Source organism: Aedes aegypti, chromosome 2 (assembly GCF_002204515.2).
Source record: "Aedes aegypti strain LVP_AGWG chromosome 2, AaegL5.0 Primary Assembly, whole genome shotgun sequence".
Lineage (NCBI taxonomy): Eukaryota > Metazoa > Arthropoda > Insecta > Diptera > Culicidae > Aedes > Aedes aegypti.
In genome coordinates, this window is record NC_035108.1 from 374,061,291 (window position 1) to 374,085,016 (window position 23,726).

Consider the following 23,726-nt stretch of genomic DNA (forward strand, 5'->3'; position numbering starts at 1 on the left):
AGGTTAAAGAAAAATATATTGGCCATCACAAATTTATTACATTTGATCAAACTAAGTATAACTTCAAACATTTATAAAACAAATGTTTTTCGAAGAATACTTTTCAAAACACAGAAGCAAACAACTGTGTAACTAACCAAAAATTGAAAATCATGCTTATTGAGTCTTATTATAGAACGAAAAAATCAACTCTGGATGTTTTTTTTTTCTTGGAACCAATTCTGATGCACTTTCCCATCAATCAATCATCCATCCAGAAGACCCCATACATAATCGGCTCTATAAATAACGAAATCACCGGAAGAATGTCACTCAACCAGTATAATGTGGTCCCATCAACTTTTCTTGGGGATTTTCTTCTGTTTACACACGTATGCTTTCAACACGGATTTCGTTGTCGATTTTCTCAACATGAAACAATCAAAAAGTGTGGTGATTTTCCATTGCAATGAAAGGGAATGTCAGTTTGAATGAGATATTTCGAGTGCCAGACAAATCTTAAACATTTCTGTTTTAGCATATGAGCTCTACCAAGCGATGAGATACACTAATATTTCATCGAGATTCATCAATATAGCAAAAAGCAAGAACTTGTTAGCGACGGAAGTGCTTCCCCAAGGATATTATGGTAGAACAGCGTGCATTTTCGATTACAGCTGCAACGAATCTTTGGTTGTTTTGCAGAAGGTTCATGAACTGGATTGAATAGTAAATAGTAGTTTTTTTTTTAACATTTCAACAGTTTTCAGTAAATAGGTACTTCAACATTACCTACAGTTGGTTGTTTCTGAGCATTGATAATTCGATAATTGATGAAAAAGAAATTCTTCATAAGCTAGATGCCATACAAATGAATTCTGATGTTACCGTTGGGAAACCGATTATCATGACAAATGAAACGAACTACGAACTGGAAGATGTTCATACTATAGGCAAACATTTGTGCAAAGATGTATTCCATATCATATATGGCAAATGGAATCCCAGTGATGGATTAGTAATTGATCGTAGTTATAACCGTTACTATGCGAGAGGTAACTTTGGAGGAATACAGTTACGTGGTGCGACTATAGTAAGTTAAAGATTAAACTGTGAGGTGATATTCAAATAAATTGAATTTATAAATTTTCCTAGATTGATCGTGATAACGTCACGGGAGATGACGTGGACAATATTCTATCAGTTCCTGGAAGCGAGCCAGGAATTGTAGTTTTTGTAAAGTACCATTACGCATTACTAAATTTTTTACGGAACTACCATAACTTCACGTAAGGTTTTCATAGCACCATTTTTGCAATGTTCAGTGAAACAAAATTCATTGGTTTCAGCATAAAATATCGAGTGGCGCGAGGATGGTCTGGGCGTCTTAAAAGTGGATATCGACTTGGAGTGGTGGGAATTCTTGCTCGTAACGAAGCGGACGTAGCAGCCACCGGGATATTTCAAAGGATAAATCGGCATGCGGAGTTTGATATCATCCATCAGAGTTGGGAATTCAAGTAAGAGTCTTCTACAAATAAACGGGAAATACTCAAATCTATCAAACACTTTTCCAGATCTGGGTTTATCTATCGTATAACACCGGAATTGACCAATGCTGCTGGTGGTGGAGATTTCTTCAAACCGTTCGGCAGCTCCGTTTGGATTGCATTATTATTGACCCTTCTGTTGATAGTGATCGTACTGAAGTTGTCCGGAACATTGCTTTTCAAAACATTTCAAAATGAGCTAAATCTTTCCTGGGCAGCATATATTGCGATCGTCGTTGGGACCTTATCTCAACAGGGTATTCCGGGTATAATTTCGCCGAGATTTTCCCTGAAGGTTGCTTATTCCTCATTGCTCCTATTGGTGTTGGTGGTCTACAACTATTATACGTCGGTAGTAGTGGGAGGATTGCTCAGTTCTCCTGGCAGTGGACCGGAAACCGTAAGGGAGATCATCGATAGTCCTTTGATTGTCTCGTTTCGCGATATCGGCTATCATAAAATATTGTTCAGGGTACGTGCTGTTTTTAAATCCATCATGAATTGGAAACTAATTGTGTTTTCATCTAATTCATAGGAAACAAAAGTTCCTATCATACGGGAATTATATGATATAAAGGTAAGCATATATAAGTTTGTTTCATGATTAAGTTCGGTAGACTTTTGAGTTTTCGATATTCCTCTTAAATTTGAATTTAAGGTTGGTGGTGGCAAAATTAACACCGTGCCTTTTACCGAGAAGAAACAAATTTGAATGAATTTTTACCACGCACGGACGATTTAGAGCATAAACCAGAATTCGGGTTGATTCGGAGGTCAATTTTAATGGAAATATCAACGCTTGACCACGCTTGAAAATTAGAACTGACGTAACTTTTAGCTTGGTTTTTCAGTGAGGTGAATATCGTTATGATAAAATGTGAAATCTGGTACCTTTTTGAATGGGTAACAACTATTTATGGATATATTTTCTGAAACGCAATGAAAATTAGAATTAGAATTTATTTTTGCTAGCGATTAAAATATATGAAAATTTACCTATTTTAGTCTGAATTAATGTTGCTGCTATAGGTTACATCCCTATTTTTGATACTGTGCGATAGAACTATACAAATTCCTCGTGTTTCTATCAGAACAAGATGATATCTGTAAGATGTTCATTTTACCATCCCTTCCCCTACTAAACTTAGAAGAAGGTAGAAGACTTTTTTGAGTTCAAATGGTAGATGTTTTGCATGGGATTTTGGCGGTGTCAAAATCTCTACATTTATTGTTCCTCTCGAAAAACAGTAGTAGATTTAAGTACTGTACCTTTTAATTTTGCCCAAATTGCTTACCTCTAGACAGATGCGCGTATTTCGATAAAGTACACGTATCTGTCAATAGCAATTAGGAACGATTTATAAGGTACAGTACTCACATTGGTTTTGCAATAGGTAATCTAAAAAAACTCTACTTGTAGCGTTACCGTCGGACGGGACTACTTTTGATTCCGGGGGCTCCTTTGGGCACTCACCTTTTGTATTTATTGTAAATTTCGCACCTTATCGGACGCGACGATTTATAATCGTCGCCGGTGAAACCGTCGCCAAAATCGTTGCCAGCCTACCAATCGCTGCAAATTTGACGTTTGAACAGTCTTACCAACATAACGGCAAACCACCTCCTTTGATTTGTTTGCTGGCGACGATTTTGTCGGTCTGTTTGAAAGTTGGCGGCGCGTTTTGTTGTCCGTGAAACAGACAATATTTGCAGCGTAAATATTAATCTGAGCAATTTTGAGCTTTCAGCACTTTTATTAACCTTAGTTAGATACTGGGGTCATAATGACCCAAAATCGAATTTCAACCTGCAATATCTCTGTTGTTATCAAACGGATCTTTCTGAAATTCCCTGACTTTTAATATTTTGTGGAAACGAAGCGCAAGACCAAAAAAAATTTTTCTTAAGGTGATTCTAAGATGGCGCCACAAAAAAACAACTTAATAAGATACTGGGGTCATTATGACCCAGAAATGTATACCTCTATAAATCAGCGAAATATCAACCGAATAATGAAATTTATGCCGCATTCGAAAGATATACTCCTCAAGATTCTGATCACTACCTGGAATACCGGTTCCAGATCCAGTGGCCACCGGGAATCGGCTACGAAGGGGACCATGTTGGCCACGTGGAATTTCAGTACACTCAGTCCAGAAATCTGCAGTCATCACCAAATTGTATAAGATGCAGGCCATATAGGAATGTACTGTCTTCAGCAAACTTGCTTCGGGGACCAAGAACTTCCACATGGGATACAATTTAGTTCAGAACTCGACCACCGCGTGGCGCTAGCGTCGATACGAACTTCCGGTAGAGGCTAATTATGCGATAACTCGAGAATGCGAACACATAGAAGGATGCTGTCTTCGGCAAAGTTGCTAGGGAGGATAAGCACTTCCTCATGAGATACAATTTAGTTCAGAACTCGACCGCTGCGTGGCGCTAGCGTCGATATGAACTTCCGGTAGGAGCTAATTATGCTATAACTCGAGATTGCGAGCACATAGAAGGATGCAGTCTTCAGCAAAGTTGCTCAGGAGGATAAGAACTTCCTTTTGAGATACAATTTAGTTCAGAACTCGACCGCTGCGTGGCGCTAGCGTCGATATGAACTTCCGGTAGGAGCTAATTATGCGATAACTCGAGATTGCGAGCACATAGAAGGATGCTGTCTTCGGCAAAGTTGCTCAGGAGGATAAGGACTTTCACATGAGATACAATTTAGTTCAGAATTCGACCACCGCGTGGCGCTAGCGTCGATATGGACTTTCGGTAGAGGCTAATTATGTGATAACTCGAGAATGCGAACACATAGAAGGATGCTGTCTTCGGCAAAGTTGCTAGGGAGGATAAGCACTTCCTCATGAGATACAATTTAGTTCAGAACTCGACCGCTGCGTGGCGCTAGCGTCGATATGAACTTCCTGTAGGAGCTAATTATGCGATAACTCGAGATTGCGAGCACATAGAAAGATGCAGTCTTCGGCAAAGTTGTTCATGAGGGTAAGGACTGCTACATAAGATACAATTTAGTTCAGAACTCGACCGCTGCGTGGCACTAGCGTCGATATGAACTTCCGGTAGGAGCTAATTATGCGATAACTCGAGATTGCGAGCACATAGAAAGATGCAGTCTTCGGCAAAGTTGTTCATGAGGGTAAGGACTTCCACATAAGATACAATTTAGTTCAGAACTCGACCACCGCGTGGCGCTAGTATCGATATGCACTTTCGGTAAGGGCTAATTATGCGATAACACGAGATTGCGAGCACATAGAAGGATGCTGTCTTCGACAAAGTTGCTCAGGAGGATAAGGACTTCCACATAAGATACACTTTAGTTCAGAGCTCGACCGCTGCGTGGCGCTAGCGTCGATATGAACTTCTTGTAGGAGCTAATTATGCGATAACTCGAGATTGCGAGCACATAGAAGGATGCTGTCTTCGGCAAAGTTGCTAGGGAGGATAAGCACTTCCTCATGAGATACAATTTAGTTCAGAACTGGACCGCTGCGTGGCGCTAGCGTCGATATGAACTTCCGGTAGGAGCTAATTATGTGATAACTCGAGAATGCGAACACATAGAAGGATGCTGTCTTCGGCAAAGTTGCTAGGGAGGATAAGCACTTCCTCATGAGATACAATTTAGTTCAGAACTGGACCGCTGCGTGGCGCTAGCGTCGATATGAACTTCCGGTAGGAGCTAATTATGCGATAACTCGAGATTGCGAGCACATAGAAAGATGCAGTCTTCGGCAAAGTTGCTCAGGAGGGTAAGGACTTCCACATAAGATACAATTTAGTTCAGAACTCGACCACCGCGTGGCGCTAGTGTCGATATGAACTTCCGGTAAGGGCTAATTATGCGATAACACGAGATTGCGAGCACATAGAAGGATGCTGTCTTCGACAAAGTTGCTCAGGATAATAAGGACTTTCACATGGGATACAATTTAGTTCAGAGTTCAGAACTTCCGGTAGGGGCTTATTATGCGATAACTCGAGATTGCGAGCACATAGAAGGATGCTGTCTTCGGCAAAGTTGCTCAGGAGGATAAGGACTTCCACATGAGATACAATTTAGTTTAGAACTCGACCACCGCGTGGCGCTAGCGTCGATATGGACTTTCAGTAAGGGCTAATTATGCGATAACTCGAGATTGCGAGTACATAGAAGGATGCTGTCTTTGGCAAAGTTGCTCAGGAGGATAAGGACTTCCACATAAGATACAATTTAGTTCAGAACTCGACCACCGCGTGGCGCTAGTGTCGATATGAACTTCCGGTAAGGGCTAATTATGCGATAACACGAGATTGCGAGCACATAGAAGGATGCTGTCTTCGACAAAGTTGTTCAGGAGGATAAGGACTTCCACATGAGATACAATTAAGTTCAGAACTCGACCGCTGCGTGGCGTTGGTGTTGCTATGAACTTTCGGTAAGGGCTTATTATGCGATAACTCGAGATTGCGAGCACATAGAAGGATGCTGTCTTCGGCAAAGTTGCTCAGGAGGATAAGGACTTCCACATGAGATACAATTTAGTTTAGAACTCGACCACCGCGTGGCGCTAGCGTCGATATGGACTTTCAGTAAGGGCTAATTATGCGATAACTCGAGATTGCGAGTACATAGAAGGATGCTGTCTTTGGCAAAGTTGCTCAGGAGGATAAGGACTTCCACATAAGATACAATTTAGTTCAGAACTCGACCACCGCGTGGCGCTAGTGTCGATATGAACTTCCGGTAAGGGCTAATTATGCGATAACACGAGATTGCGAGCACATAGAAGGATGCTGTCTTCGACAAAGTTGTTCAGGAGGATAAGGACTTCCACATGAGATACAATTAAGTTCAGAACTCGACCGCTGCGTGGCGTTGGTGTTGCTATGAACTTTCGGTAAGGGCTTATTATGCGATAACTCGAGATTGCGAGCACATAGAAGGATGCTGTCTTCGGCAAAGTTGCTCAGGAGGATAAGGACTTCCACATGAGATACAATTTAGTTTAGAACTCGACCACCGCGTGGCGCTAGCGTCGATATGGACTTTCAGTAAGGGCTAATTATGCGATAACTCGAGATTGCGAGTACATAGAAGGATGCTGTCTTTGGCAAAGTTGCTCAGGAGGATAAGGACTTCCACATGAGATACAATTTAGTTCAGAACTCGACCACCGCGTGGCGCTAGCGTCGATATGGACTTTCAGTAAGGGCTAATTATGCGATAACTCGAGATTGCGAGTACATAGAAGGATGCTGTCTTTGGCAAAGTTGCTCAGGAGGATAAGGACTTCCACATAAGATACAATTTAGTTCAGAACTCGACCACCGCGTGGCGCTAGTGTCGATATGAACTTCCGGTAAGGGCTAATTATGCGATAACACGAGATTGCGAGCACATAGAAGGATGCTGTCTTCGACAAAGTTGTTCAGGAGGATAAGGACTTCCACATGAGATACAATTAAGTTCAGAACTCGACCGCTGCGTGGCGTTGGTGTTGCTATGAACTTTCGGTAAGGGCTTATTATGCGATAACTCGAGATTGCGAGCACATAGAAGGATGCTGTCTTCGGCAAAGTTGCTCAGGAGGATAAGGACTTCCACATGAGATACAATTTAGTTTAGAACTCGACCACCGCGTGGCGCTAGCGTCGATATGGACTTTCAGTAAGGGCTAATTATGCGATAACTCGAGATTGCGAGTACATAGAAGGATGCTGTCTTTGGCAAAGTTGCTCAGGAGGATAAGGACTTCCACATAAGATACAATTTAGTTCAGAACTCGACCACCGCGTGGCGCTAGTGTCGATATGAACTTCCGGTAAGGGCTAATTATGCGATAACACGAGATTGCGAGCACATAGAAGGATGCTGTCTTTGACAAAGTTGCTCAGGATAATAAGGACTTTCACATGGGATACAATTTAGTTCAGAGTTCAGAACTTCCGGTAGGAGCTAATTATGCGATAACTCGAGATTGCGAGCACATAGAAGGATGCTGTCTTCGGCAAAGTTGTTCAGGAGGATAAGGACTTCCACATGAGATACAATTTAGTTCAGAACTCGACCGCTGCGTGGCGTTGGTGTTGCTATGAACTTCCGGTAGGGGCTTATTATGCGATAACTCGAGATTGCGAGCACATAGAAGGATGCTGTCTTCGGCAAAGTTGCTCAGGAGGATAAGGACTTCCACATGAGACACAATTTAGTTCAGAACACGACCACCACGTGACTAATTTTTAATGAAAACAAAGAAATAAATTGCTGAAAGAAATTCGTGAAAAACTCCAAAAAGACCTTAATAGTAATATAGGGAGTAATTTTTAAAATCATTGGATAAATAAATAAATTGATAAAATTACGCCTTGAGTAGTACTGGGGGTGTCTCTCCTAGGAAATAATTTATAAGGATGTCACCGAAAAAAAAATTCTGTGGCGTATCCCTAGAAGAAATAAGAGATAGAATTCCGAAAGAAATTCTTGAGCACATTTCATAAGAAACTTCCTACATTTTCTTACCCCTACTTAAAAAAGTGCACGTCATAAAATTTAATTTGAACGTAATCTTTTGTTTGAGTTGTGATTATCTAATCACCTACACTATTCTTCGCAAGTTAGAGTAAGTAGATTTGCGAGCATGACTTGAAGTATAAAGATGTGAATGTGTTCGGATAGTGATAATTATCAATATTATTATTGAAATAATTAAAAGTTTATAGTACAGTGAAACCTCCATGAGTTGATATTGAAGGGACCATCGACTCATGGAAATATCGGGTCATGGAACAGCATTCCTTTGGATAGCAGCTTCTAGGGACCATCATAGTAACCATGAAAGTTTGTTTTTACTATGGTCCCATGAGTCGATATCGAGTCATGGAACATCGACTCATGGAGGTATCACTGTAAAATCAATAGAGTGTGTGAATTTGATTTAACGTAAAATTTAGTGCTGAAGTAGTTGATTTGATTCAGAATCAATTATTTTTGCGTAAGTAAAAATAATTAACAGGATAGTAACGCCAACATAAAACATTCTTCTCCATTAACTTCTGGACATTTCTTTTGAATCAGCTTCTGCAGAAATTTCAACAAGAATTTGCATACAGGTTTTGTATGATAACAATATTGGCAGGAAGAACTCAGAAAAATTTCGTCAGATTTGTAAAATAATTAAGCAATTTCGCAAACGCCAATGAAAAAATCCCAAAAACCCAAATTTCTCGTAGAATTCTATAATAAAGGATTAGAAGAATCAAATTAGACTCATGTAGAACTTCGAGGAGACCTTCAGTAGATTTCTGGAACAATTGAATAAATGACCGTGGAGGAATTCATACATTAACTCGAACGAATGTTGGAAATATTTTATGGACTTATACTAGAAAGAACAGCTGGAGGAATTTCAAAAATAGCTTCATTGGGACGCATTATTAAAAACTACTCTGAAGTGTTTTTAAAAAATCCTCTTGAGCATATTCAAAATTATCCTTTAGAAAAAAAATCAGACTATTATTCCGTCAAATCCAAAAATAATAACTTGAGAAATACCGAAAACAATTTTAAAATCAGATCGTAGAAGAATTCAATAAAAAAAAAAAATACCTGTGAGAGAATTGCAAAAACTCTGAAGAATTCACTCCAGATAGATTTCTCCGGGAATTAATCCATCCTCAGGGAAGTTTTCCAGGAATTATTGCATAGATTACTTCAAGCACTTCTCCAGCGATTTTTCCAAAGATTCTTCAAGCGATTTCTCCTGAAATTCCTCTAATAAAAAATAAGAGATTCCCCTAAGGATTCCTCCAAGAAGATCTCTACAGAGATTTTTGCAGAATGTCAGCGGTTTCTCTAAGTAACATTTCTTCAAGGATTACTTAAAATATTTCCACAGTGAATTCTCCAGACATTCCGCTGGTAGTCCTCTCAAGATTCCTCTAGGATTTACTTCTAAGATTTCCTCCAGGGATCGCTCCGAAATTCTATAACGAATTATTCCAGAGATTCTACCATTCAATTGGGGATTTTACAAGAAATTATTTTAGGAGTTCTTATAGGGGTCGCTGGAGAAATTCTTGCAAGAGCCCATGAAGGGATTCTCGAGGAAAGCTCTGGAGAAATTCCTTACAAAAATCCCCGGAACAGCATACATGCTTTTCAGTTACGCAGTCTTTATTTTTTTCAACGTTCTATTTATGATGAAGAGTGCGTAGACGAAACTCATATTTCATTTATTTATACAGTCAAATCTCTACCAGTTCATTCCTGAAACGATATCTACAGGAAACCATGTAGAGATTTTTCTGAAGCGATCCTTGGAGAAATTCCTGAAGAAAAAGCTGGAGAAATCTCTGCAGGAATTCCTGTAAAGATTTGCTTAGAGAAATCTCTGTAGAAGTCTTTGGATAGACTCATGTTCTGCCCATAACTGCATATTTGTAACATTCGACAAAAGTAGGCATTGAGTAAATGGAATACCAAGAGTACATTTGATGACAGTATGGGAGGAAACTAAAATTACTAAAAATTACCAGGAACTCAAAAGTGCTTATTTGAGGCTGATATTTTGTACAACTCATATCGCATACTAGGTGAATAGTCAGAAAATAATTCTGGTAGAAATTTCATTGCTGTTACATTACGAGGCTCATTTATAATCTCAATGTTACTGTTATGCGGTTATAATTACCAATGTGACAAAACAACTTGGTTTTTTTTATCGAATTTTCTAGAACAATCTCACATATTTCAGTAAGTTGATCGAAAGTATTTATCATTTGATGACTCTCCATAGTATTAACTTCAATTTGTCAAAAATGTCGAATGTGACAAATATGCAGATATGGGCAGTGTAGGCATCCATGAAGGACTCTTGGAGACATCTTTGGAGGAATCACTGATGAATGGACGTATCCTAGGAAGAATCGATGTAGAAATTTTGCAGGTGGAATCGCTAGAGAAATCCCTGGAAAAACCCCTGTAGATTTTTTGCTGGAAAAACCCCTGTAGATTTTTGTTGGATAAATCCCTGAAAGAATCCTTATAGGAGTATTAAAATAGAAAAATTTCTCGAAAAATCTAAGGAGAAATATCTAAAGAAATCCGTGAAAAGATTTAAAAAAAAAATTATAGAGATTTTACTGTAGGATATGTAGAGATTTTTTTTTAATGAAATCCATGGAGAAATTTTTAGCATAAGTTCTGATAATATTCTAGCAGGAATTAATGGGAGAATCTCTAGAGAAATTTCAAGAAGAACTCTTGGGGGAATCCATGGAGTATTATTGAAGACCCAGTACGAATCCCTGGAGAAATTCTTGGGGAATCCCTGGAAGATTATCTTGAGAAATTCTTGAGGCTTTTCATGAAATTTCCTTGAGGAATTCGTGAATATTAGAACACCTGCAGAAATTCCTTGTGGAATCCTTGTAGAATTTCCTCGTAGAATCATCCCTGGAGGAATCCCGGAATAACGAATCTCGAGAGAACTGCTTGGGGATATTTTTGTATGTATCCGTGGAGGAATCCTCGGAAAAATTTCTGCAGATATCATTAGAGAAAGATCTTTAGTAATCCTTGAAGAAATTGTTTTAAGTGTTACTCCTGGAGGAATTCCTGAAAAAAGCCTTGAAGATATCTGTGCAAGAATCCTTGAAGACATTTTCTTAGAGAAATCCTTGCAAAAGTCTGTGGAAAATTTTATAGAGGAATACTAGAAGAAATAACTTAAAAAATCCCTGGAGGAATCGCCGGAGAAATTTCGAAGTATTCCTGAAACGAATGCTGGAGGAATCCTTGGAAAAACTCCTGAAATCCCAATCCCAATAAAGATTTTTCTGGAGGATTCTATGAAGGAATCACTAAAGACATTTCTGCTGGAAACCTTTGCGAAATCTCTAAAGAAATCCTTAACCATATTTTTTTTGTAGGAATCCTTGTAAAAATTCCATGTCAACTTCCTGGAGGAAGCTATTCCATGCATGGCAAACAAGAGTTCTTCCTGAAAGAATCTCTGGCAAAAGTCCTAGGGAACCCCAGAAGAAATCATTGTAGAGATTAAGGTACAGAATAGCTTGGATTATTTTCTGGTAAAATACTTGGAGGAATCTTCGAAAGATTTCCTGGAAAAATCTTTGGGAGAGTCTCTGGAGATATTTCGAGAGGATGAGGACAGAAGGGCATGGGTTTGTATTCCATCGGATGAGCTCTCGGTAAATAACTGTAGAATCCATCATACAAATCATTTAAGGTTACTGGACTATATCCTTTGAATAACTCCGATGTGAACTACGTCTTGAGATCTAGATAACTTTTTGGAGGAAATCCAGAAGGAAATACTGGTATAAAGTCATAAGATTCCTCCGGATCCAATTAAAAACTAAAGTGCACAGTTACTGCAACAACTTCTAAAGAAAATTAGAAGTAATTGTTTTTGCAACTTCATGACGTTATCTGTATCTGAACTCTTGTTGGAATTTTAGAAGTGAGTACAATATAGTTCATATCATATCATAGAGCTCATTTTATATTATATACAATCGACTTTCCACAACTCGATATTCTATAACCCGATATACTCTATAACTAGATAGATTTTCTGTAACTCGATATCTCCACAAGTTGATGTTACGTGAGATGTGAATTTCTCTCCATAACTCGATATTTATTTAATTCTTTTTATTTTTTGGGGAAACGTGATCTAATTTTTGTTTGAAGGTGAATAAATACTTACAAGTTGTAATGACATGAAAATGATAAAAACTATTGTCAGTAAAAATAACGTGATTTTTCGAGCACTTCGAAAAATGTTTTCAAATAATAGTTTGTAAAATGCTATCAACAAAATAATATTGCTTTCTTACAAAAATGATAATAAAAATATTGAAAATACATAAATTTGTTCCTTCGATTTTGTGTCGGTATATTCTATTATAACATAATTCTATAAGTCGATGGTCCCTTGAATATCGAGTTATGGAGAGTCGACTGTAGTTTATATCGTAACATATATTTACTACGCAGAATTAAAAAAAACTGAACAACTTTGCCGAAGATAAAACCTTCAAAAAAGAGTTCCTTCTGGAAATACATATAGACGCCAGCACCACATGCTGGTTAAATTTTGAACGTATGTTCATGACTAATTCCTTATTCTCTCGAACAATTTTACCGCAGACAGCATCCTTCTATAAGTCGGGTCTCGGGTTTTCAAACCCGAACTCGAATGGTGCGGGACGGATTTGAAGGCTAGAACATTTTTTTCGAGTACGTCGGAATCGGGCTTGTAAAAATTCGGATTTAGGTGGACTTTAGTAAGAGTTATGGTAAGAGTAACAACCAAAAAGCTTCCTTATGCATCAGAAACGATGAATTTATCTATTTTTAAAAATAGGTCTTTTCTTACAAAATATGTTTAGGTTTCGAGTCAGATTCGGATTTGAACAGCGGATTTTTTTTTCAAGTTCGGGTCAGGTCTGAGTACGGGTCGGGTCCGGGTTTAAAAAATAAAGTAAGTCGGGTACGGGTCGTGTTTGGGCTCAAAAAATGTGAAACCCCCCTCTAATAATTAACCTCTATCGGAAATACAAATCGACGTCAAATCCACCGGGTGGTCGAGCAACTTTGTGGAAGACAGCATCCTTCTAAATGACCCATAACGCGGGTACGTCATGGTTTCGTGGTGCGTTATGGAGAAAAGATAAACCAGTAAACCCTAGTCATGACTGCTTCAAACGAAGAGAACAGGATGTTCGAGTAATGAAAGGAACACTTATTAGTCCTTGTTACATTTTAAACCTTGTTGAAAGTGACAAGTCGCGGATCCCCAGTTGCAGAGAATGATCTGACAATGATAGAGACAAGGAAAAAAATGAAGTCGAATTGAACAATTTGTTTCATAATCCTTCATTCATTTGATTCTCTAGTTTGAAGAAGTAGGGACTATGATTCTGATGCACGGACAATATCTGTGTAATTTCTACCGAAAGTCCATATCGACGCTAGCGCCACGCGGTGGTCGAGTTCTGAACTAAATTGTATCTCATTTGGAAGTCCTTATCCTCCTGAGCAACTTTGCCGAAGACAACATCCTTCTATGTGCTCGCAATCTCGAGTTATTGCATAATTAGCATCTACCGGAAGTTCATATCGTCGCTAGTGCCACGCAGCGGTCGAGTTCTGAACTAAATTGTATCTCATGTGAAAGTCCTTATCCTCCTGAGCAACTATGCCGAAGACAACATCCTTCTATGTGCTCGCAATCTCGAGTTATCGCATAATTAGCCCCTACCGGAAGTTCATATCGACGCTAGTGCCACGCAGTGGTCGAGTTCTGAACTAAATTGTATCTCATGTGGAAGTCCTTATCCTCCTGAGCAACTTTGCCGAAGACAGCATCCTTCTATGTGTTCGCATTCTCGAGTTATCGCATAATTAGCTCCTACCGGAAGTTCGTATCGACGCTAGCGCCACGCGGTGGTCAAGTTCTGAACTAAATTGTATCTCATGTGAAAGTCCTTATCCTCCTGAGCAACTTTGCCGAAGACAGCATCCTTCTATGTGCTCGCAATCTCGAGTTATCGCATAATTAGCCTCTACCGGAAGATCGTATCGACGCTAGCGCCACGCGGTGGTCGAGTTCTGAACTAAATTGTATCTCATGTGAAAGTCCTTATCCTCCTGAGCAACTTTGCCGAAGACAGCATCCTTCTATGTGCTCGCAATCTCGAGTTATCGCATAATTAGCCTCTACCGGAAGATCGTATCGACGCTAGCGCCACGCGGTGGTCGAGTTCTGAACTAAATTGTATCTCATGTGAAAGTCCTTATCCTCCTGAGCAACTTTGCCGAAGACAACATCCTTCTATGTGCTCGCAATCTCGAGTTATCGCATAATTAGCCCCTACCGGAAGTTCATATCGACGCTAGTGCCACGCAGTGGTCGAGTTCTGAACTAAATTGTATCTCATGTGGAAGTCCTTATCCTCCTGAGCAACTTTGCCGAAGACAGCATCCTTCTATGTGTTCGCATTCTCGAGTTATCGCATAATTAGCTCCTACCGGAAGTTCGTATCGACGCTAGCGCCACGCGGTGGTCGAGTTCTGAACTAAATTGTATCTCATTTGGAAGTCCTTATCCTCCTGAGCAACTTTGCCGAAGACAGCATCCTTCTATGTGTTCGCATTATCGAGTTATCGCATAATTAGCCTCTACCGGAAGTTCGTATCGACGCTAGCGCCACGCGGTGGTCGAGTTCTGAACTAAATTGTATCTCATTTGGAAGTCCTTATCCTCCTGAGCAACTTTGCCGAAGACAACATCCTTCTATGTGCTCGCAATCTCGAGTTATTGCATAATTAGCATCTACCGGAAGTTCATATCGTCGCTAGTGCCACGCAGCGGTCGAGTTCTGAACTAAATTGTATCTCATGTGAAAGTCCTTATCCTCCTGAGCAACTATGCCGAAGACAACATCCTTCTATGTGCTCGCAATCTCGAGTTATCGCATAATTAGCCCCTACCGGAAGTTCATATCGACGCTAGTGCCACGCAGTGGTCGAGTTCTGAACTAAATTGTATCTCATGTGGAAGTCCTTATCCTCCTGAGCAACTTTGCCGAAGACAGCATCCTTCTATGTGTTCGCATTCTCGAGTTATCGCATAATTAGCTCCTACCGGAAGTTCGTATCGACGCTAGCGCCACGCGGTGGTCAAGTTCTGAACTAATCTGTATCTCATGTGAAAGTCCTTATCCTCCTGAGTAACTTTGCCGAAGACAGCATCCTTCTATGTGCTCGCAATCTCGAGTTATCGCATAATTAGCCTCTACCGGAAGATCGTATCGACGCTAGCGCCACGCGGTGGTCGAGTTCTGAACTAAATTGTATCTCATGTGAAAGTCCTTATCCTCCTGAGCAACTTTGCCGCAGACAGCATCCTTCTATGTGTTCGCATTCTCGAGTTATCGCATAATTAGCCTCTACCGGAAGTTCGTATCGACGCTAGCGCCACGCGGTGGTTGAGTTTTGAACTAAATTGTATCTCATGTGAAAGTCCTTATCCTCCTGAGCAACTTTGCCGAAGACAGCATCCTTCTATGTGTTCGCATTCTCGAGTTATCGCATAATTAGCCTCTACCGGAAGTTCGTATCGACGCTAGCGCCACGCGGTGGTCGAGTTCTGAACTAAATTGTATCTCATGTGAAAGTCCTTATCCTCCTGAGCAACTTTGCCGAAGACAGCATCCTTCTATGTGCTCGCAATCTCGAGTTATCGCATAATTAGCCTCTACCGGAAGATCGTATCGACGCTAGCGCCACGCGGTGGTCGAGTTCTGAACTAAATTGTATCTCATGTGAAAGTCCTTATCCTCCTGAGCAACTTTGCCGAAGACAACATCCTTCTATGTGCTCGTAATCTCGAGTTATTGCATAATTAGCTCCTACCGGAAGTTCATATCGTCGCTAGTGCCACGCAGCGGTCGAGTTCTGAACTAAATTGTATCTCATGTGAAAGTCCTTATCCTCCTGAGCAACTATGCCGAAGACAACATCCTTCTATGTGCTCGCAATCTCGAGTTATCGCATAATTAGCCCCTACCGGAAGTTCATATCGACGCTAGTGCCACGCAGTGGTCGAGGTCTGAACTAAATTGTATCTCATGTGGAAGTCCTTATCCTCCTGAGCAACTTTGCCGAAGACAGCATCCTTCTATGTGTTCGCATTCTCGAGTTATCGCATAATTAGCTCCTACCGGAAGTTCGTATCGACGCTAGCGCCACGCGGTGGTCAAGTTCTGAACTAAATTGTATCTCATGTGAAAGTCCTTATCCTCCTGAGTAACTTTGCCGAAGACAGCATCCTTCTATGTGCTCGCAATCTCGAGTTATCGCATAATTAGCCTCTACCGGAAGATCGTATCGACGCTAGCGCCACGCGGTGGTCGAGTTCTGAACAAAATTGTATCTCATGTGAAAGTCCTTATCCTCCTGAGCAACTTTGCCGAAGACAGCATCCTTCTATGTGTTCGCATTCTCGAGTTATCGCATAATTAGCCTCTACCGGAAGTTCGTATCGACGCTAGCGCCACGCGGTGGTTGAGTTTTGAACTAAATTGTATCTCATGTGAAAGTCCTTATCCTCCTGAGCAACTTTGCCGAAGACAGCATCCTTCTATGTGTTCGCATTCTCGAGTTATCGCATAATTAGCCTCTACCGGAAGTTCGTATCGACGCTAGCGCCACGCGGTGGTCGAGTTCTGAACTAAATTGTATCTCATGTGAAAGTCCTTATCCTCCTGAGCAACTTTGCCGAAGACAGCATCCTTCTATGTGCTCGCAATCTCGAGTTATCGCATAATTAGCCTCTACCGGAAGATCGTATCGACGCTAGCGCCACGCGGTGGTCGAGTTCTGAACTAAATTGTATCTCATGTGAAAGTCCTTATCCTCCTGAGCAACTTTGCCGAAGACAGCATCCTTCTATGTGCTCGCAATCTCGAGTTATCGCATAATTAGCTCCTACCGGAAGTTCATATCGACGCTAGCGCCACGCAGCGGTCGAGTTCTGAACTAAATTGTATCCCATGTGGAAGTCCTTATCCTCCTGAGCAACTTTGCCGAAGACAGCATCCTTCTATGTGTTCGCATTCTCGAGTTATCGCATAATTAGCCTCTACCGGAAGTTCGTATCGACGCTAGCGCCACGCGGTGGTCGAGTTCTGAACTAAATTGTATCTCATGTGAAAGTCCTTATCCTCCTGAGCAACTTTGCCGAAGACAGCATCCTTCTATGTGCTCGCAATCTCGAGTTATCGCATAATTAGCCTATACCGGAAGTTCGTATCGACGCTAGCGCCACGCGGTGGTCGAGTTCTGAACTAAATTGTATCTCATGTGAAAGTCCTTATCCTCCTGAGCAACTTTGCCGAAGACAGCATCCTTCTATGTGCTCGCAATCTCGAGTTATCGCATAATTAGCTCCTACCGGAAGTTCATATCGACGCTAGCGCCACGCAGCGGTCGAGTTCTAAACTAAATTGTATCTCATGAGGAAGTGCTTATCCTCCCTAGCAACTTTGCCGAAGACAGCATCCTTCTATGTGTTCGCATTCTCGAGTTATCGCATAATTAGCCTCTACCGGAAGTTCGTATCGACGCTAGCGCCACGCGGTGGTCGAGTTCTGAACTAAATTGTATCTCATGTGAAAGTCCTTATCCTCCTGAGCAACTTTGCCGAAGACAGCATCCTTCTATGTGCTCGCAATCTCGAGTTATCGCATAATTAGCCTCTACCGGAAGTTCGTATCGACGCTAGCGCCACGCGGTGGTCGAGTTCTGAACTAAATTGTATCTCATGTGAAAGTCCTTATCCTCCTGAGCAACTTTGCCGAAGACAGCATCCTTCTATGTGCTCGCAATCTCGAGTTATCGCATAATTAGCCTCTACCGGAAGTTCGTATCGACGCTAGCGCCACGCGGTGGTCGAGTTCTGAACTAAATTGTATCCCATGTGGAAGTTCTTGGTCCCCGAAGCAAGTTTGCTGAAGACAGTACATTCCTATATGGCCTGCATCTTATACAATTTGGTGATGACTGCAGATTTCTGGACTGAGTGTACTGAAATTCCACGTGGCCAACATGGTCCCCTTCGTAGCCGATTCCCGGTGGCCACTGGATCTGGAACCGGTATTCCAGGTAGTGATCAGAATCTTGAGGAGTATATCTTTCGAATGCGGCATAAATTTCATTATTCGGTTGATATTTCGCTGATTTATAGGGGTATACATTTCTGGGTCATAATGACCCCAGTATCTTATTAAGTTGTTTTTCTTAACATCCGCGGAAGGTTAATCAGTTAAGCAAAACGAATACAAAAGTAAAGAGTATTAGTATGACACTTCATGTCAGGACTATTTTTGTTGGAATCGATAACGTTTTAAGCTTTATATTCGTATATTTAAAATTGATGAAATTCTAGCATTTTTGAAATCCTTACAAACAATCTGAACATTATTTGATGAAATTTTAAAGGGTTAGTCCCTTATCCCTTACAGCTTAGTTATAGTAACACATTATTTCAGTCTCAAATTTTTTTAGCGATAATAATTTGTACATACTGGGGATATTTATGTAATCGAAGTCCGAAATTTGCATATAATTTTAAACGCCCAGAGGTATGTAAAGCCCTATTTGCTCTAAATAACTCATTCGGTCTTGTTCAAAATAAACTTGTTTATATTTCAAAAACATTTAATTTATGTTGAAATCAATGTCCAATTGTATACAATTATTGTATACCCATTCCTACAGACTTATAATGGTGTTTGTCATGCATATTTGAACCATAAACACATTTGTATGTGATTTTTTTATAAATTCTGTTATTTTATAAACAAAACCTTATCCACGTTCTCTATTAACATTTTTCAATCAAGTTTTAACTGGACGGAAGCTAAACAGTAGTTTGGGTGTCGATTTTCATGTGTTTACATACCCATTATCAAAGTTACCTCAAAACCGAAAATATATGTTTGATAATATGAAAAATTATTAGTCCATTCATTCCATTCGTTAAGCAATCTTTTAACTGCAGTCGATAGCTGAGATACCAGTACTTGTTTTAAAAATATAAATAGAAAATCTTCAAAACAGGGTGCAGAAATATTCAGATTTACTTTAAAAAAAATATCAAACGGTACATTTTACAGAAATAATTTTCATCAATATTATTTAGACTACATATATGGTAAAATCAAGCTCTATTTTTGGTCAGCTGAAAATTGCCGTCGGGAGCGCTTGGGTTAAACCCCTAAAATGGTAGTTTTAACAAATAGAAATATTAGTAGTAGAACGCTAGTGGCGTTGTTAACACAAAACTGATTTTAATTATTATTACCTTAAATTATGTATTATCATTGTTTGTTCAATACCATGTCTTAGGTTAATGCTTCTACTTTTTAACTGCACTTTTTTTGCGTGTAGCAACTGATGAATAAATTTACTTTATAAATTTTTCATGCGAATTCACAAACCGACGTATGTGCAACTTCAAAACAAATAGCGGTGTATCTGATGTGACGCAAGAGCAAAACGAACTGTGAAACTGACCACGGTGTGTTTCGCAGAGCAATTTCAAAACAAAAAAATCGGCATGTCTGAAATTTTGACACAAGAAAGCCATGATTGTCCCCTTTCGTTTGCAACCAGAAAGTAGAAGCATTAACCTAAGAATGCTAATGTCGCTGCTGTTCGTGTTACCAACATCTAGTTTGCCACGAACTGACAGCGTGAGTACCGGGCCTCAAAGTGTCAGATTAATTTTAAGAACCAAAACAACATCATGGTATAGATCAAACAATGAAAAACCATAATTTAAGGTAATAAAAATTGAAATCAGTTTTGTGACAACTACGCCATTAGCGTTCTACTCCTAATAATTCTATTAACCAGATTGTTTTCGACCCATTTTAAAATTCAAATCATTATAACTTTTGATTAAAATAACCTAGAAATTTGACGTTTTCTGACAATTAAGTATATTATTGTGGGAACATTTATTTTTGCGGAAACAAAAGTTTTGAATGGCCCCTAGGGGAGCTTCAATAAAAAAGTTACAAATTGTGACTTAGGGTCGTTTTCGACCCGAAAATTCAAACAGCTCGAAAAAATCAGTTTGTTTACCGAATTCAGTTCTGTTGGGCTTAAATGTAAGGCAAATATGTCTAGTTTCAGAAACCCTCCCGGAGAACCGGGTTTGGTCACTGTAGCCACAGGGAACCTGCTACGTCTGAAAAAAGTCTCTTTAGAGACCCTTACCTTGACAACCTGTAGTTTTATAACTAAACAAGTAATCTGAACCGTCCTCATATTATTGAGTAGATATTTACGTGGACTATAAATATAGATTCTCAAATCATTTGGTTATTCATACCCGGTTCCGGAAACCCGAAACATCCGAAAAATAAGTTTCCATCGCAGTTTTGTATATGCAATTCACACCGATACTATTTGGTTGATGGATGTTTTGACATAAAATTTCTCTGTAATAAGGAACCAATTACCGGTGCACATCCCTTGAAATATTCGGTACAGTATGGTCCATGCGGAACCGGTTCTTGGAGTCCCGGAAGGTGTACAATCTGGACAATTCGTCATGACGCATCAAGCAAGGTGTATGTAACAATCAAAGTAGGGTGGGTGTTCCAATTATGGTTACTGTGATTCCATACTTCAACATACATTTTATGTGAATGTTTTAACATTTTGAAAGGTTTTGTGTGTTTTGGCAGTAAGATATTGGATATATCTTGATGATTAAACATTCGAAAAGATGTAAAATATGAAAGTTATTGATATCTAAAACAACTGGTATACTTTCTCTATCATATCGACAAATCATCATGGTGTATATGACAAACACAAAGCAACAAGGTTTTTTGTTAATTTTATCATTTTTTCAATCTAATTCACAACAAACCTACATTGCTTAGAAGTGGATAGAATTAGTGTCCTGTTTCTAAATTAACAGTAGATATAGCAATAGAAAAAATGCAAAACATTTTAAACAGGATTTGAAATGCTTTACAATACACTGCATCGCATTTTTCTCGATTTCCTCGTAGTGTTAGATACGTCGTTGTGAAAAATTATGCTTGGATATTTAGGTGATTTCTTTCACTATCCCAATAAGGACGTAAACCCAAGAAAAAAAAGATTAGTTTTTAAAATAGATATCAAGTAAAGTTAACATTTGGTATGGCTCCTATTTTTATTTGGTTTGTATTTTTATTTGTGAAATTTTTAAAAGCATTTCGTGAATCTGCGAAATCTTTATAAATCTAAAATAACTGTACAATAAACACTCTGTAGAAATTAAAGGGATATCATTCCCCATAGGAGATTTATTTATATGTTATCCAAACCCCAATAAATAAAAGCTTCAGACTTTCTTAGAAAAAATTTGTTTCGAAGATTGCCGTCAGTTTATAGTTTAACCAGAAACACATGGAAGGAAATCTGTTTCCCAAATCATGATTTACTTGTCATGAGATTCATAATTTGGTTAGGTTATGATATCAGGACAACAAATCATGGTTCCTGGAGTCATAAACATGAGGTGCATTGCATAACTTCATTCGTTTCGATCACCTTCATTTCAACATGTTAATGTGGTACGGTGGTGATGGAATCTCATTCAGAAAGTTCTTAGTTCGAATCTTGCTCTAGGTTTTATTTTTTATTTATTGTTTCATATTGTCAATCATAAACGGATGCGCGACTTATGATTTTAGGCATGTAATTCATCATTCCAAGCAATCCGCAATAAAAACATAACGCGTGTGTTGCATTACGGCAATATGACTCATGATATCATGAGTCCAAATCATGGTGTATTTTCATAAGCTGAAAACACTCTGAAATAATGATATCATGAGTCAAAATCTTGTTTTTTTTATTCTGATTTCTACCCGTGTAGATCAACAAGAATCTCACAGCGTATATCGAATTGCGCTTAAAATTTCGAAAATTATCAATTTCAATGGAACTTTTCATTAAATGACTAGGATAACTTATAAAAGCTCTTCATGAAAGCGTCTAGTAATCCATTCTTAGTTTGTTATGCATCTAAAAAATTTACCAGATATACCATTTTATCTCAAATTTTGGTCATTGCTATAGTGCAGATTTAGAAAACTAAAATTAATATTTTTTAATCTTTTTAATGGGAGGATTTTTGAGTGACTTACATCTGAACAATAATTATTTTCAGACGATTGTTCAAAATATGAGTATTATTCAAGACTGAAAACTATTTCTTAAGAAAATAATCCATCAAAATTACAACAAAATAGTCAATAAAAATACTAGATATTATTATATTTGTTTTCTAAACGTTCAAACAGAATCTCGCGAAACTTTGGTTTCAAAAATAAAGTAAAACATGGTAAACTTGAGCGGGTTGGAAGCAAAGCAGTAGTATCAATTCATGTATTAAAAATAAATCTTCCAAGAATTCAAACCAGAGTTCCTCTAATGAAAGCTCTACAAATTACTCTAGAAGCTTCATAAGGAATTAATCTAGATATTCTCTTGATCAGCATACATTTAAAACGTACCGTCAGACGGGGCTTCTTTTGACATTATTTTTACACTCTTCAACTCTGAGGATTTGTAACTCTTAGAATTATGGATAGATATTGATAATCCTTGCATATATTTAAGTTGTATATGTACGTAACACATGTGCAAAATATGAGGCAAATCCATCAAGAAATAACAAAAATGCTTGAATAGCGAAAAAGTCTCGCATAACTTCTGATCTCGCCCTAAAAGCCATTGGTAACCATGTGTGTAGCTCGTTGTTTCTGAGCATTTGAATGGATTTTCATGTTATTTAACAATGCTATGTGGAAGAAAGAATCATTATTTACCTGCCCGTGATGTTGGTTTGGATGCTTATTCTTTCATTTGCTCAGAAACAACGAGCTACACACGTGGCTACCAATGGCTTTTAGGGCGTTATCTCAGAGTATGCGAGAAGTGTATCCTTCAAGACATAAAAGGGACTACTTTGAGCATTTTCACAATTTGGTAATGAAATGATTTTTCCTCGTAAACTTCAAACTGATTCTATAGATTATCGCCCATTGTGATGTCATTGAACGTTTTTTCATTGATAAACATAATTTAAGAAATTGCGAAGCTCGAAACAATTGCACATATATAACAAATTTCAGCGAAACATGCTATTCACTGTTTTCAGTTTGCAGTACAGGTATGTTCCATTTTTATCACGTTCCGATTTTGTCACGCTCCGATTTTGTCACGTTCCGATTTCGTCAACAAATTATTCCGTTTTTATCAACACAAAAAAATGTTTTTTTTTTTTAATTCTCAAAATGTTTCGAATATAAACTAAATACTTATTTTGAAGCAATTGAAATGCTTTTTAATAGCCACAGAGTTGAATTTTCTTCATTTTGTTAATATTGAGCATCTACGATACATGGTAGATGTCAAGTCATATACGATTTAACAAGGATCGACTTCTTCCTATGCAATTATTCAATTTGAGTTTTCAAACGTAGCATGTTCTGTTGGATAAGATTGGACCATCTTTCAACAATCGAGAGTTGCTCTGGCCACGTCCTAGCAACAACGTACTTATAAGAGTTGCAGAGACCTCTCCT

General features: G+C 38.9%; 1 protein-coding gene across 1 annotated transcript in view; it reads left to right on the forward strand.

Annotated features, from left to right (window-relative positions):
- The first annotated feature begins 464 nt into the window (after nucleotides 1-464).
- Nucleotides 465-23,726, forward strand: part of LOC5577298 — a 47,751-nt gene continuing 24,489 nt past the window's right edge. The window contains exons 1-6 of the mRNA XM_021839636.1: nucleotides 465-687; nucleotides 743-1,072; nucleotides 1,135-1,268; nucleotides 1,329-1,499; nucleotides 1,557-2,001; nucleotides 2,065-2,106. Coding sequence (XP_021695328.1) covers nucleotides 538-687; nucleotides 743-1,072; nucleotides 1,135-1,268; nucleotides 1,329-1,499; nucleotides 1,557-2,001; nucleotides 2,065-2,106 — 1,272 coding nt within the window. The 5' untranslated portion in view covers nucleotides 465-537. The remainder of the gene's footprint in view (nucleotides 688-742; nucleotides 1,073-1,134; nucleotides 1,269-1,328; nucleotides 1,500-1,556; nucleotides 2,002-2,064; nucleotides 2,107-23,726) is intronic.